At 45.1% G+C, this 15616-nt stretch overlaps 1 protein-coding gene across 3 annotated transcripts in view; it reads right to left on the minus strand.

The window, feature by feature from the left end:
* The window catches only part of tbc1d4 (TBC1 domain family, member 4), a 252066-nt gene that overhangs the window by 98948 nt on the left and 137502 nt on the right, over positions 1 to 15616 (minus strand). For all 3 annotated transcript variants that reach the window (XM_080198110.1, XM_080198111.1, XM_080198112.1), the window contains exons 2-4: positions 12666 to 13259; positions 7102 to 7191; positions 4842 to 4946 (exon numbers count right to left, since the gene is read on the minus strand). In XM_080198110.1, the coding sequence (XP_080054236.1) occupies positions 4842 to 4946; positions 7102 to 7191; positions 12666 to 13259 (789 nt within the window). The remainder of the gene's footprint in view (positions 1 to 4841; positions 4947 to 7101; positions 7192 to 12665; positions 13260 to 15616) is intronic.

Here is a 15616-nt window from a genome sequence, read left to right on the forward strand (position 1 = left end):
TTGAGACTGGCGCAGATTGGATTCAGATAAGTTGACCCAGGAAAAGGGCTGGAGGCAGTCACAGGGCCTGTCAGGTGCTGAGGCTGGAAATTTAAAGGCCCACCTTGGAGCTATGGGATTTCATCCTTATTATGTGTTCTTCGCTGAGAGCCCAGGCATCCATTAGTCAGTTGAAACATCTGAACCCCAGAGAAAACATTATTGACTGACGCCCACATGGACTCGTTCATTCCTACGATGCTATAGAGGCCATTCAGCCCATTGGGTCTGCACTGAATCTCTGGCAGGGTATCTCATCCAGGCCCTGTCCCCCGCTCTATCCCTGTAACTCCACACATTCACCATGGTTAATCTATTTTCACCTACACAGCTGGGGTACTGAGGGGCAATTTAGCATGGCCAATCCACCTAACCTGCATCTTTGGACTATGGGAGGAAACTGGAAGAAACCCACACAGAAACAGGGAGAATGTGCAAACAGATAGTCACCCACAACCAGAATTGAACCCAGGACCCTGGAATTGTGAGGCAGCAGTGCTAACCACTATGCCACCATGCTGAGCCATTGGCTTTCTGATCTCTGCTGTCCATTTCACAATGTTTACCTACACCACCTTAAGAGATTTCAAGTGCTTGCAGTTTCAGCTATTGAAACTTTAAAGGATTTGGATGCATGAGACTTCTAATCTCCCTGTAGTAAAATAACTTTTATTCAACACAATGGAAAGTTATTAATCAATGGCTGTTTTTAAAGCTTTTTTGTGCATCCTATTGTCACTATAATTCATTTGTTCTACACAGAGGACAGTGCGCCAATGTGGAAGAAAGTTTCATAGCTTGGCATGGAGGGGGGCATAGTATGTTGCTGGGGGGCATACCTTGGCATTGTTGCATGAGGAGGACTTTTTTTTACCTTTCAAAATGTTCTCTGATGATTCACTACATCTCTAATGTACCACAGTGTATTCAAAGCTTAGCCCAGCTCCATGGAAGACTAGGGCTTTCTCATCCCCACGATGGAGTTGACCAGGTCGGGAGTGCGGGATGTGGGCTTCTGATCCGAACCAACCTGCACCCTTAAAATCGGACACCCTGGAGTTGGGAATCCCGGAATTGGATCCCAGCTGCCATTTTTAAAATACTCCCGAGTCATCCCAACAAGATGCACATTCTGCCCACTTCTGCAAATGGGCGCCTCGTTAACTGTGCTATTCAACTTGGAGCGCTTCACACACAAGTAACCAAATGATAACGCAATGACAGAAATTTGAGAGACAGCAGCCTTACATCCGATTGGAAAAAAGCAACAAGAAGGAAGAGAGTTAACCGTACATCAGACCCTATGCCTACATGGGAGAGTTGTTCTCTTAGTCTTATTGCTAATTTGTTTCTTAAAATACATTTTTCTTAGATTAATTTGAAGAAAAGTTGGAAATGCAAAACTTGGAAGGAATTTTGATTTAATTATGGTACAAAACGGGCCATCCGTGAAACAGTTCTTTTAGGATAAATACAAGCATCCATTGACTCTGTCTATACTTTCCACTGCCTCAGAGAAGCAGCCAGCATAATTAAGGACTCCACGCATCCCGGACATTCTCTCTTCCAACTTCTTCCGCTGGGGAAAAGATACAAAAGTCTGAGGTCACATACCAACTGACTCAAGAACAGCTTCTTCCCTGTTGCCATCAGACTTTTGAACAGACCTACCTTGCACTAAGCTGATCTTTCTCTCCAGCCTAGCTATGGCTTAACACTACATCCTCCACTCTCTCATTTCCTTCTCCAAGAACAGTATGCTTTGGCTGAACAGTGCACAAGAAACAATACTTTTCACTGTGTTAATACACGTGACGGTAATAAATCAAATCAAAAATCAAATCAAATCAAAAAACAGCAAAAAAATCCAATAAATAGTTTGACACAATACACAAGATGCTACCAAAGGGAACGCTTGAGCAGAAGAGTAGCACAGATGGATTTTAAGGCAAGCTGGATTGTTATGTGAGTTAGAAAGGAATCAAAGGATGTGAAGAGAAGGTTAGATGAAGTCGATTGGGACGAGGTTTGCATACAATATGAACGCTAACACAGACGGGAAATTCAGTGTGACACACAATGTAAACAAACATCAAATTCATCATTGCTAACAGCATTCTGGGACAGCAATGGCCTAATGGTATTATTGCTAGACTAATAATCCAGAAACTCAGCTAAGCTCTGGGGACCTGGTTTCAAATCCCGCCATGGCAAATAGTGGAATGTGAATTCAATAAAAATTATCTGGAATTAAGAATCTACTGATGGCCATGAGACCATTGTCGATTGTCAGGAAAACCCATCTGGTTCACTAATGTCCTTCAGGGAAAGAAATCTGCCATCCTTACCTGGTCTGGTCTACATGTGACTCAAAAACAGCATCATACAATCCCTGTGATGCAGAAGGAGGCTGTTCGTCCCATTGAGTCTGCACCAACAACAGTTCCATTCAGGCCCTATCCCCATAACCCCACGTACTTACCTTGCTAATCCCCTGACACTAAGAGGCAACTTAGAATGACTAATCAACCTAACCCACACATCTTTAGACTGTGGGAGGAAACCAGAGCACGTGGAGGAAACCCATGCAGACACAGGGACAATGTGCAAACCTCACACAGATAGTGACCCAAGGCCAGAATTGAACCCGGGATCAGGACCCTGGCATGGTGAGGCAGCAGTGCTAATCACTATACCATCATGCTGCCCTGATGCCATCAGACTTATGAATGGACCTCCCTCGCATTAAGTTGATCTTTCTCTGCACCCCAACTATGACTGTAACACTACATTCTGCACTCTCTCCTTTCCTTCCCTATGTACAATATGCTTTGTCTGTTTAGCAAACATGAAACAATACTTTTCACTGTAAACTAACACATACATCAATAATAAATCAAATCAAATCAAACATCCACAGCAGTGTGGTTGACTCTCAACAGGCCTCAGGCAACTAGGGATGGGCAATAAATGCTGGCTGGCCAGCAACATCCATGTCCCACAAATGAATAAATAAAAGAATACAAGTGGACCTCCTGTGACAGTGCTCATAGCTGTGATCTGGAGTAGGGTTTCTGATGTTGACTGCAAGTCACGCTGCAAATTAAACACAAGTGTGGATCAGCTATCATTACGCTACAGCAAGCTTACCAACATAATATAAATCAGGTGACTAAGCAAAACGTGACCTTCCGTCCTGATTCTGCAAGATGCAAACCTGAGCTGCAATGTTTGTCCGACTATTTACTGACCATTTCACAAAACGTGTTTAATCTGCCACATTATTCCCTCCTCCCTTCAATACACGAGGCAGTTTGCTTAAGATGCGAGTCTTTTATTTGTTTATTCTACTCCCCACCTTCCCCCTTCCAAGAACTTTCTGTTGAAATTTCTCATCATAACAATGTAATGGTTCTCACAGTCTAGCCCGTCAGTTGACGTCACTGGGCTCTTGGCTGTCAAAATGAAGGTCAAAGGCCAATTCTGTAATTGAATTCAAATGTTATTCTTATCACACAAAATATTTAACCACTGTTTTATGGATTAGATTCCTTAAGTGTCCCTGTTTATAATTACATTATGCCGGTTTATGTTGGCTGAATTATTGTGATGTGTGTTTGGAGGGGTTTAATTACATAGTTTTGCTCATTTTCCCACCAAGAGTGTGGCTTTTGTCCTTGGTTTGTTTATTGCTGCCATGAGCACCAGCCATTTAGCAATGAGAAAGACTTCCTCTGTCTGCTGAGTATAAACCCATAGAAACACAGAGTCCCTACAGTGCCGATGGAAACCATTTAGCCCATCGGGTCTGCACTCACTGTCCAAAACAGCATCTTACCCAGGCCCAACACCACCTCCAACCTCCTCCCATCCCACCCCCAGCCTATCCCTTTAACCCCACGCCTTTATCCTGGCTAATCTACCTAACCTACGCATACACATCTTGGGACACTAAGGGGCAATTTGGCACAGTCAATCCACCTAACCTGCTCACCTTTGGAGTGTGGGAAGAAACCGGACCCCCCAGAAGAATCCCATGCAGACACGGGGAGAACATGCGAACTCCACACAGACAGTGTGCCAAGGCCAGAGACTAACCCAGGTCCCTGACACTATGAGGCAGCAGTGCTAACCGCTGTCCCACCCACTTATAAAACAATTGTTTCACACACACAGTACAGGGAGGACTTATCCCAAGTGGTTATGGTCCAAGGGATTGTGTCGCCTTACTCTTTTCAAGGACACTCTGCAGAATAATGAGCTTCCTTGGCCAGAATTCTCCGGCTGTTCATGCCCTGCTGCCACTACCAGGGAGGGAATTTGGTGTTGAGCCAAATCTCTGTCCACTACAGCGGGACGGGAGAATCCCACTGGCACGTATAGCCAGAGAATCTGCACCTTTATAACAAGAAGAGGCCATATGGTTGTGGAATATTGCCCCCAGAGTTGACGGATTACTTTGGATACATGATGCTTCCAGATCACAATGTCTCTTCCTCAAATAGCTCCTTTTGCAAAATGTGAATGGGTTGCCCTGAACAGCTGGAGGAGCGGCAAAAACGACCCATGAAGTATATCCCATACAACAGGCTGAAAACTCTTAACATATTCACGCCAAATGTATTTTACCTCAAAGAGGACTTGGTCACAGAAGTTTTGGTATCGGGTGCCTTGTTGGCTCAGGCCAAGGGCCACTTTTATGATTAACCAGGCATTATTTTCATATTGTGGTCCAACTTCAGATAAAGCCTTATTCTGGGAGATTAGACAGGCAACTGCCGCAATACAGAAAAGGAACTTACCAGTGATTCATTGGCACATTGAAATACGTAGCACACATAATGATTGAGACCTTGTTCAACACTTTCTCGACAAATGAACCCAAAGTGGTCCACGTGTTTAATACCCTGGAATGACAATTAAAAGATAGAAGGGAGCGAAAACAAAAAAGCAGAATTAAGTAACTTCACAAATCATCCCCGCGATCGGCAAGGTTAAACTAGCAAAATGGCAAATTTTCATCTTTAAGCCATCCCTGAAGTTAGGCCCCAGCATGCGGCCAACTAACCAAGGACTGCCATCACTTATAGGCTGCCACATCACCCTGCCAGTTCTTTGGAAAAGCAAACTACTGTACATGTCGGAACACTCAAATACAAACACAAAGTGCTGGAAATACTCAGGCAACATCGGTGAAGAGAGAAACAGGGTTAGCGTTACAGATGAATAGCCTTTCATTAGAAAAGGGAAAAGTTAGCAACATGTCAGATTGTAAGCAAGTTTTAAGAGGCTGCTAAAGGGAGGGGTGGGGAGAACCAAAGGGAAAATCGGTGAAAGACTTTCCTTAAGTTTAAAGGATAAATTTCTAATGGAATGATGGTGGAAGTCTAAATTTAAAGAAAGAAAACATGGCTTTAGAGGGGGTGTAAGTGGTAACTTTAGTGTCGCACTATTATCTCTCTTGTCAGTCTGCCCTGCGTTTCACTTGATCATATGAGCATACCGACATATTATGGGTGGCACAGTGATTAGCACTGCTGCCTCTCAGTGTCAGCGACCTGGGTTCGATTCCTGGCTTGGTCACTGTCTGTGTGAAGTTTGCACATTCTCCCCGCGTCTGTGTGCGTTTCCTCCAGGTGCTCTGGTTTCCCCCCATAGTCTAACGATGCGCAGATTAGGTGGACAGGCCATGCTAAATTGCCCCCTTAGTGTCGGGGAGGCTAGCTAGGGTAAATTTATGGGGATAGGACCTAGGTGGGATTGTGGCTGGTGCAGACTCGATGGGCCGAATGGCTTCATTCTGCACTGTAGGATTCTATGATTCATACAAATTAGGAGCAGAACTAGGCCATTTGGCCCCTCACATCTGGTCCGCTATTTGATAAGGTCATAGCTGATCTGATTGTGTCCTCTACTCCAATTTCCTGTACCCCAATATCCTTGTCAGTCAAGAATCTCTGCATAAAAATATTCAATGACAATGCCTTGACCACTCTCTGGGAAAGCGATTTCCACAGATTCAGAGAAAAAAATTCTCCTTGTTTCCGTCTTAAATGGGAGATCTTTTTCCAAAAAAAAGCCATGTCCCCGAGTTCTAGTCTCTCCCACAAGAGGAAACATCCTATCAGCATCCTCTGTCAAATCCCCTCAGAACTTCCGCTTTGAGATGTTTGCAAAGTTTGTCCAAATATCTTTTACCGAAACAGAAAAGAGGCTTTGTTTCACCATGCCAACCTCATGATATAGGAACCATTTTTCCAAAGGGTAACTGACTACTCCTGAGGTCCCAACTGCTATTTCCAATAGCATGACCGGAAACTTCCAACTATTCAAGCTGGCGGGATATTCTGATCCCCCTGTTGTCCTCAGCAAGATTAGTGGATTTGAGGTGTTTACTGGAACACGGTATTACTTCAACAACTCCTTGTTGTAAAACAATAACAATGTGTGCACAGTTTTCAATTCCATTAAGATTAAAGCAAAATACTGTGGATGCGGGAATCTGAAACAAAAACCTAGCACCTTCTCATAGAATCCCCATAGCGCAGAAGGAGGCCATTTGGCCCGTCATCTCTGCACCGACCACAATCCCACCCAGGCCCTATTCCAGTAACCCCACATATTTACCCTGCTGATCCCCTTACACTAAGGGGCAATTTTAGCATGGCCAATTAATCTAACCCACACACCTTTAGACTGTGGGAGGAAATCGAAGCACCCAGAGGAAACCCATGCAGACACGGGCAGAATGTGCAAACTCCACATAAGACAGTGGCCCGAAGCTGGAATTGAACCTGGGTCCCCAGCGCTGTGAGGCAGTAGCGCTAACCAGTGTGCCATCGTGCCTCATTTACATTCAATATGTCCAAATCCACCCCCCTCCTGCCCCCTGATTCTCTTTGCTCTTAGCTTTGACAAAGGATCAAGTAGACTTGAAGCATTGGCTTTATTCTCTCCCGACAGTTACTGTCAGACCCGCTGAGATTTTCCAGCATTTTCTGTTTTTGTTTCAATTACGGTGACTAAAGAGCAAGTGATGAGCAAAGGAGGGTAAGTACAAACCTGAGAGCACGAAGAGATATTTTTGAAATTCTTTTCAAGTACGACTGTTTTGGTATCGGGGCTGATGAGGTTAATTTCAAACCGACCAACCTACAAAAGGAAAAAAGAACGCAGAAATGATTGCCTGGAAAATAAAACAAGTAGCACTGTGTTCCACTCAGTAAAGCCACGCACAGAGCCAGAGGCTGAATGTTCCTAAGATCCTCTATGTGTCGGGAGCATCGCCTTGCAATATATACATTGACAGCCCTGTTCCGTGACAATCTCGTGCTTGATAATAGAACGAAGACTTCTTTGTGTCATAAACATACACAGAGGCAACCGTAGCTGGCTCTTAGCCCTCCTCCACAGAAAGAGACAGCAACAAATGTGCATAACTACCACCGAATTGTTAATCCAGATTTTGTTTTTGTTTGTTTTGCCGTTCCTTTTCTTCATAAGCTCCCTCGCCTTGTGATCCACATAATCTATGGCAAACTATTCCATCTGCTCAAAAGTAAAGTTTATTTATTAGCCACAAGTAAGGCTTGTATCACTGCAATGATGTGAAGTTCCCCTAGTCGCCACAGTCCGGCGCCTGTTCAGGTCAATGCACCTAACCAGCACGTCTTTCAGGATGTGGGAGGAAACCGGAGCACCCGGAGGAAACCAAGACACAAGAATTGAAAGTGCAACAGTAGTTAGCTCTGCTGACTCAAGTTTTTTTTTACACAAAGGGTGGTGGATGCCAGGAATTTACTGCTTGGGGAGGCAGATATAATAGTGACTTTCAAGAGGCGTCTTGACAAATGCATGAATAGGATGGGAGTCGAGGGATACGGTCCCCAGAAGAGTAGGGGGTTTTAGTTCAGTTGGACAGCATGATCAGTGCAGGCTGGTAGGAATCAGATCCTGCTTCATATTTTTCTTCAAAGTGAGGTAAGGTTCAATTTTTAATTCGCCCAAAAATCTTTCTCTCCAGTTTTCACACTTGTTCAGCACTTATTTTAATAAGATCGTCCCCATGGACTCCGTCTTGGTCCCAAGTGCCATTTATTGTGCAGTGTGGCATGTTCGACCACAGTTTGCCTGTTAATTCGCACGTACCCCGTATTAACACTGAATGTTCGAGTTTACGATAGACACTGCAGGTTGTTTTACCTTTCTGGCCTTGTACAGTTAAGTTAATTTCTGCTTGTTTTTAATCTGTGGAATCCTGTGGCTTTATTCACTGATTTGAGATCTTGAATCTCAAATATTGTTTACTTGAAACACAATGTTATTGATCCCTGACCAAATCACATCAAGAGCCAAAGTGTCTGGCCAAGGATAACATGGGAAAGAGTTATAATAATCAGATATCGCTCACACTGCGGTGACGCAGTGTTGTAAGCAATTATGATTTTCTTTGTCATTGCATCGGCTCCATCAGCCAAGAAAATAGTTCTCTGAATACATTTTGTAACCAGTGTGCTGATATAAAGCAATTAAATCAGGAAGTTAAGCTGTCTGAACTCCACTAAGTTAAATGGTGAATGGATCAGTTTAGATGCGTGACTAATGAATTAATTTGTATTCATGTACTTGCACAGTGATGAACCTGCTGGTTAGGTACATGGTGTGCATGAACGAGCTGCAATGCTATAAACCTTAAATCTATTAGTCCTATTAAAAAGATTACTCTAAATACAATAAAAAAATGAATGTGGGAGAAGCCACAATTGTAAAGGGCACAGATAAAACTGCAGTGCCCCAACTGTGTGAGAAAAAGGAAAAATAGACTTCTGTTTATATATCACCCTTCACAATCAACTGATGTTCAAAGCACGTTACGGCCAGTGAAGTACTTGAGAAATAGGAAACACAGCAATCCCTCCACAAGCAGTCATATGATAATGGCCCAACAATCCCATTTTGTGATGTTGATTGAGGGAAAAATATTGGCTTGGACAACCGCATCTTTGAAATGATGCCACGGGGTCTCTTACCTCCACCTGGGAAGATAGACAGTGCCTTTGTTTAATGTTTTAGCTGAAAGGCAGCATGTCTGACAGCAGCATTCCTTCAGCATTGCACTGGAGCTTCCCCCCTTGATTTTTGCACTCAAGTCCTGGCACGGGAATCGAAAATGTGGATGGTACACTGGGGAGACCATGCCGACGCTACGACAACGGATGAATGAACACCGCTCGACAATCACCAGGCAAGAGGGGTCATGGGCATTCAGCCTCTGATCTTTGGGTAAACGTTCTCCAAGGCAGCCTTCACGACATACGACAGCACAGAGTTCCTGAGCAGAGACTGATAACCAAGTTCCGCACACATGAGGACGGCCTCAACCTGGATCTTGGGTTCATGTCACACTATCTTTCACCCCCACGACTTGCCTGGGCTTGCAAAATCTCACTAAGTGTCCTGTCTGGAGACAATACACATTCTTTAACCTGTATTTAACCCGCTGTCCGCTCACTTTGTCTTTAAGACTTAATTACCTGTAAAGACTCGCATTTCAACCATTATTTTGTAAATTGAGTTTGTGTCTTTGTATGTCCTGTTTGTGAACAGAACTCCCATTCACCTGACGAAGGAGCAGCACTCCAAAAGCTGGTGGCTTTTGCTACCAAATAAACCTGTTGGACTTTAACTTGGTGTTGTGAGACTTTTGACTGTGGGAATTGAACCCAGCGCCTTTGAACTCGGAAACATGAGAGCTACTGACTGAGCCACAGATCACTTCCAAGCTCGTTGGCATAAAGGAAGGAAGAAGCTGCTTCCAATGGGGGGCTCAGTAACCAAATGGCTCAGATTGAAGAGAACTTGCAAAAACAAACCCAGGAGAACTTGTCCGATACAATGAGTTGTTGATCTGAAAGGAGGGTGAGAGCAGAATCATTGGCATTGTTCCAAAAAGAATTGGAAAAAGCTTGAAATGGAAACATTTGCAGGTCTATGGCGGAGGAATGGGTGCGTGGACGAATTGAATTGGTCTTTCAAAGGGCTAACATAAAACAATGGACTGAATAGCCCTCTTCTGTATGATTCCATGATACCGGGAGGTTGAGGTGGCAGAGGCCTGTGAGCAGCTTTGAGTGCACATCTATATAGCCAGCGGAGCAATGCATCGTCCGGGGAGACTGGATAATGAGAGACTGGGCTAAATATGCATAAATGTAAGGGGATCATATGGGTGGTGGGAGTGATTCCTGGTCAGCCATGTGATGGAAAGAAAGTTGGAGCCTCTACCATCACTGTCCATCACTCTAGACTATAACATGGAGGCAGTTCAGAGGAGGTTCACTAGATCGATTCCAGAGATAAGGGGTTTGTCGTATAAAGTGAGATTGAACAGTTTAGGCCTATAGTCTCTTGAATTTAGGAGAATATTGGGAGATTGAATGGAGGTATATAAGATGATAAAAGATATGGATAAAGTAGACGTGGAGTGGATGCTTCCTCTTGTAGGACATTCTAGGCCGAGAGTTCATAGTCTTGGGATAAGGGATGGCAAATTTAAAACAGAGTTGAGGTGAAACTACTTCTACCAAATGGCTGCGAATCTGTGAAATTCGCTACCTCAAAGTGCAGTAGATGCTCGGATGGTGAGTAAATTTAAGGAGGAGTTAGACAGATTTTTAATTGGTAATGGGTTGAAGGGTTATGAGGAGAAGGCAGGAAAATGGAGATGAGGAAAATATGGGTGCTCTAGATTCCTCCCACAATCCAAAAATGTGCGGGTTAGGTCGATTGGCCATGCTAAAAAATTGCCCCTTAGTGTCCTGAGATGCGTAGATTAGCAGATAAATATATAGGGATATGGGGGTAGGGCCTGGGTGGGATTGTGGTCGGTGTAGACTCGATGGGCCAAATGGCCTCTTTCTACACTGCAGGGTTTCTATGATTCAATGCTGGCAAGAGTGCATTCAAAATAATGAATACAGTAAGTTTTCACAAGTGCCTTTAAAATATATCAATATTAACAACATCCATCCTTCCCCCCAGGATTCCTTAACTAGATTCAGAAGTTCAGATTTTTCTCTAAAAAGTCAATAGCAACAAGATGAGAAATGAGCCTTAGTGATATTTTAGTTTATCAGGCTGAAGTGTGGCAAAGGACATCAATGTTTGTATGTTGCTTAAATCATAGAACGAAATGAAATACCTAGAGGCCATTCAGCCCATCTTGGCGACCGGTTCTTTGGAGGAGCAATACTATTAGTACTCCCCACCCCACCTCACCCTTTCTCCATATCCTTGCAACATTTTCGCCTTCTAAATGCTTATCGAATTCCCTTTTGAAAAGTTACTGTTGTATCTGCTTCCGCCCACCATACAGGCAGTACATTCCGGAATAGCACAAAATCAACTCAACTCCCCAGTGTACATGTGGCATAAATAAAGCATCAGCGCACTGAAAATGACCTCTTTCTGCTCAGCGATCTCGCGGGCATTGGCGACGAGGAGAGTTTGAATAAGCTCGGATTGTTTTCACTGGAAAGACGGAGGCTCAGGGGAGACTGTTCTGCGTTCCATGTCTCCAAAATGATGAGGGGCATAGACAGGGTGGGTAGTCAGAGGCTTTTCCCCAGGATGGAAGTGCCAATTACAAGGGGGCACAGACACAAGGTGAGGGGGGGGGGGGAAAGTTTAAGGGAGATGTGCAGGGGAAGTTTTCACACAGAGAGTGGTGGGTGCCTGGAATGCACTACCAGGGTTGGTGGTGGAGACAGGCACATTAGTAACGTTTAAGAGGCATCTGGATGGGGAATGAATTGGGAGGAATAGAGGCCGACAAGTGGCTCCAGAGCCACAGCAATGTGGTTGAATCTCAACTGACCTCAGGCAACTAGGGATGGGCAATAAATGCTGGCCAGCCGGCGATGCCCAAGTCCCATGAATGAATGAATGAAATAAAATACACACCAATCCCACATTTATTACTGCATTACATCATTAGGGCGGCACAGTGGTTAGCACTGCTGCCTCACAGCTCCAGGGACCTGGGTTCAGTTCCCGGCTTGGGTCACTGTCTGCGTGGGGTTCGCACGTTCGCCTTGTGTCTGCGTGGATTTCCTCCGGGTGTTCAAGTTTCCTCCCACAGTCCAAAGATGTGCGGGGTAGGTGCGTTGGCCACGCTAAATTGCCCCCGAGTGTCTCAGGATGCGTAGGTGAGAGGGATTAGCGGGAGGAATATGCGGGGTTGCAGGGATAGGGCCTAGGTGGGATTCTTGTCGGTGCAGACTTGATGAGCCAAATGGCCGCCTTCTGCAACGTGGGGATTCTATGATTCTAGGCCCTTTGTTGGTAAGGAGACCAGAGCCAGAAACAGTACATAGACTCACTAAGGCTTTGCATTACTGGAGTGAGGCTTCCTTAGCTTTACATTCCAATTGCTTTGTAATAAAAGCCAGCACACAATGTGCTTTCCAAATTTCCTGCATGCTAACTTATGATTCTTCTATGATAACCCTTACACAGGCAGAGACTTTGAGACCTCTTCATTCTGCGCTCACAAAACTTATCAATTTCAGTGTCTGTTTTACTTCAATGGCGCATGTTTCTTCACAAAAGTTCACAAACATACATACCTGGAATAACATGGTCCTGTTTTTCTCTGTGTCGGAGGGTTGGACGTGACTCGGAGCGCTGGCATGCCGCCTTCGAGCGGGCAGTTTGGTGCCCAGGTCGGGCACCTTCTTGGGCCGAATGCTGGCGAAGCTGTTACACCGAGCGCGGAATTCGGCGTGCTCTTCTTCGAGCGGCGTGTCTCCCAGGTAGGGCTCGGTCAGGACCGACCGCAGGCCCAAGCCCGGCAGGTCGTTGTGGCTGCCGTTGGCCGACGGCAGGTTGGTGCTGACCGTCGCCTCGTCGGCCACCTCGAGGGGCAGTGCCAAATCCTCCCCGGCGTCGTCCCCCTCCTGGCCGGCGGCGTCGTCGGCAGGGGCCTTCTCGTTCAGCAGCCGCAGCCTCTCCTTCTCCAGCTGGTGCTGGGTGAACTTCTCGATGCAGTCGTCGATGAGGGTGGACGGGGCCTTCTTGTGCGTCACCACCACTTTACCGCAGTACAGCACCTCGTATTTCTGAGAGTTGTAAAAGGCATCCTCGCTGACCTGTCGGGAGTTTGTGTCGCCCTTTAAGGTGGCCTTGGATACTTGCCGAATACTGCTGATAACATCAGGAACCTGAAAGAACAAGAAAAGAAGCTTTAGCCACCAAAGATCTCCCTTTGAAAACATCTATAATCAAGGAAGGAAGAAGACGGCTTTACAGCGATAGACAAGACGCCCAAACTCATACAGGCACATGCCTGTCTATGACTCCCCTTTAGAGGGGAGGCAATGGGATTATCGCTCTACTATTAATCCAGAAACTCAACTGATGTTCAGGGGACCTGGGTTCGAATCTGACCACATGGTGGAATTTGAATTCAATAAAAAAGAATCTTGAATTAAGAATCATGATCATGAATCAAAAACTCATCTGGTTCACTAATGTCCTTTAGAGAAAGGAATCTGCCTTCCTTACCTGGTCTGGCCTACATGTGACTCCAGAGCCACAGCAATGTGGTTGACTCTCAACTGCCCTCCAAGGGCTACTGGGGATGGGCAATAAATGCTGGCCAGCCAGTGATGCCCATGTCCCACGATTGAATAAAAAAACAAACACATCAGACTCTGAGCTATTACATACTAATAACTATGAGCTGGGACTTAGTGGCAACAATTTTTTATATCAGGTGGTTGCGAGTTCAAGGCCTACTACAGAGCTCTGATAAAGAGTCATCCATACTTGATACTTTAGCTCCATTCTCGCTCCACAGATGTTGTCAGACCTGCTGAGATTTTCCAGCACTTTCTTTTTTTGTTTCAGTTTCCAGAATCCGCAGCAATTTGCTTTTATCACACTACAGAGGTTTGATCCCAAAGTTCGGGATAGCATGGTAGCGCAGCGCTGAGCACTGCTGCCTCACAGCTCAGGGACCCTGGGTTAAATTCCCAGCTTGGGTCACAGTCTGTGTGAAGTTTGCACATTCTCCCCATGTCAGCGTGGGTTTCCTCCGGGTGCTCTAGTTCCCTCCTACAGTTGAAAGATGTGCAGGTTAGATTCATTGGCCATGCTAAATTGCCCCTTAGTGTCCCGGGATTAGCAGAGTAAATAAGTGGGGCTTCGGGGATAGGGCCTGGGTGGGACTGTTGCCAGTACAGACTCAATGGGCTGAATGGCCTTCTTCTGCACTATAGGGTTTCTGAGTCAAAGGCCAATGGTTCTAGGGTAACACTTGAGAGAGTGCGGTGTTGTCAAAGATGCTGTATCATGTTTGGTAAGACGAGATGGTTACCAACTGGAAAGGTGAATAGACAACTCAAAAAAGGGACATATAAAGAGCTTGAGTTGTGTGATGTGAGCCTTCGATCTTACAGAAAGAAGAGACCAACTTACTTTAGCTCCTGAAATGTGGGTTGGGAGGAGAATGGAGAGAATCAGCTGGACAGAAAAAGTGACAAATGAAGAAGAGCTGTAGAGAGTGAATGAGCATAATAATTTGTTGAACATAATTACTGAAAGACGGAGACACTGGGCGGGACACATCTTAACAGGAAATATTCCTTGGAACAAGGAAGGCTGAGGGGTGACTTAATAGAGGTGTACAAAATTATGAGGGGAAGAGATAGGGTGGTTGGGATAAAATTGTTTCCCTCGGCGGAGAATTCTAGAACCAGGGGCCATGGATTCAAGATAAGTGGCAGTGGGTGTAGAGGGGACATGAGGAACAACGTTTTTACGCAGAGGGCAGTGGGTGTCTGGAATTCGCTGATGGAGGCAGAGACTCTAAACTCTTGTAAAAAGGACCTGGATCTGCACCTTAAGTGCCGTAAAGCCTATGGGCCAAGGGAAAGGAAGGTGGAATGAGAAAAGGGATCTGGGCTGGCATGGACAAGGATGGGCCAAATGGCCTCCTTCTGCACTTTAACTGTTCGATTATTCTATGGAAATGGATTTGTAAAAGGTCTTAAGTGAAATGAAGAAGAAAAATATCAATGTTGGATGACTTGAAAATTGAAAGAAGCTATTGGGAAATGAACTGGCACAGGATAGAGACAGAGAAAGATTTTGAGCCAAGGACCTGCCTTCAGGCAAGCAAACATGACAATGTGGGGCGGCACGGTGGCACAGTGGTTAGCACTGTTGCCTCACAAGTGTCAGAAATCTGGGTTCGTAACATCATTGCAGTGTTAATGTAAACTTACTTAAGACAAACAAAATAAAAAGACTTTCAAAAGAAAACAACTAAATTGAGGCACACCTTCCCCTTCAAGTCCACATCAAAAAAAAAGCCACGGCACTATTCTAAAGTTGGAGGAATTCTCCCTGATGTCCTCCCAGACAACGTCCACCCCTCAAATCAGCAACGCAAAAACAGATCATCTGATATCCATCATGCTGCTCTTTGTGGGATCCTGCTGTGCACAAATTGCCTGTGGCATTTCCTACAGTAAAACAGTGACTACACTTACAGACCTTAAATGGCTGTAAAGTG

Source organism: Carcharhinus amblyrhynchos, chromosome 10 (assembly GCF_965287045.1).
Source record: "Carcharhinus amblyrhynchos chromosome 10, sCarAmb.v2.hapA, whole genome shotgun sequence".
Taxonomy (NCBI): Eukaryota; Metazoa; Chordata; class Chondrichthyes; order Carcharhiniformes; family Carcharhinidae; genus Carcharhinus; species Carcharhinus amblyrhynchos.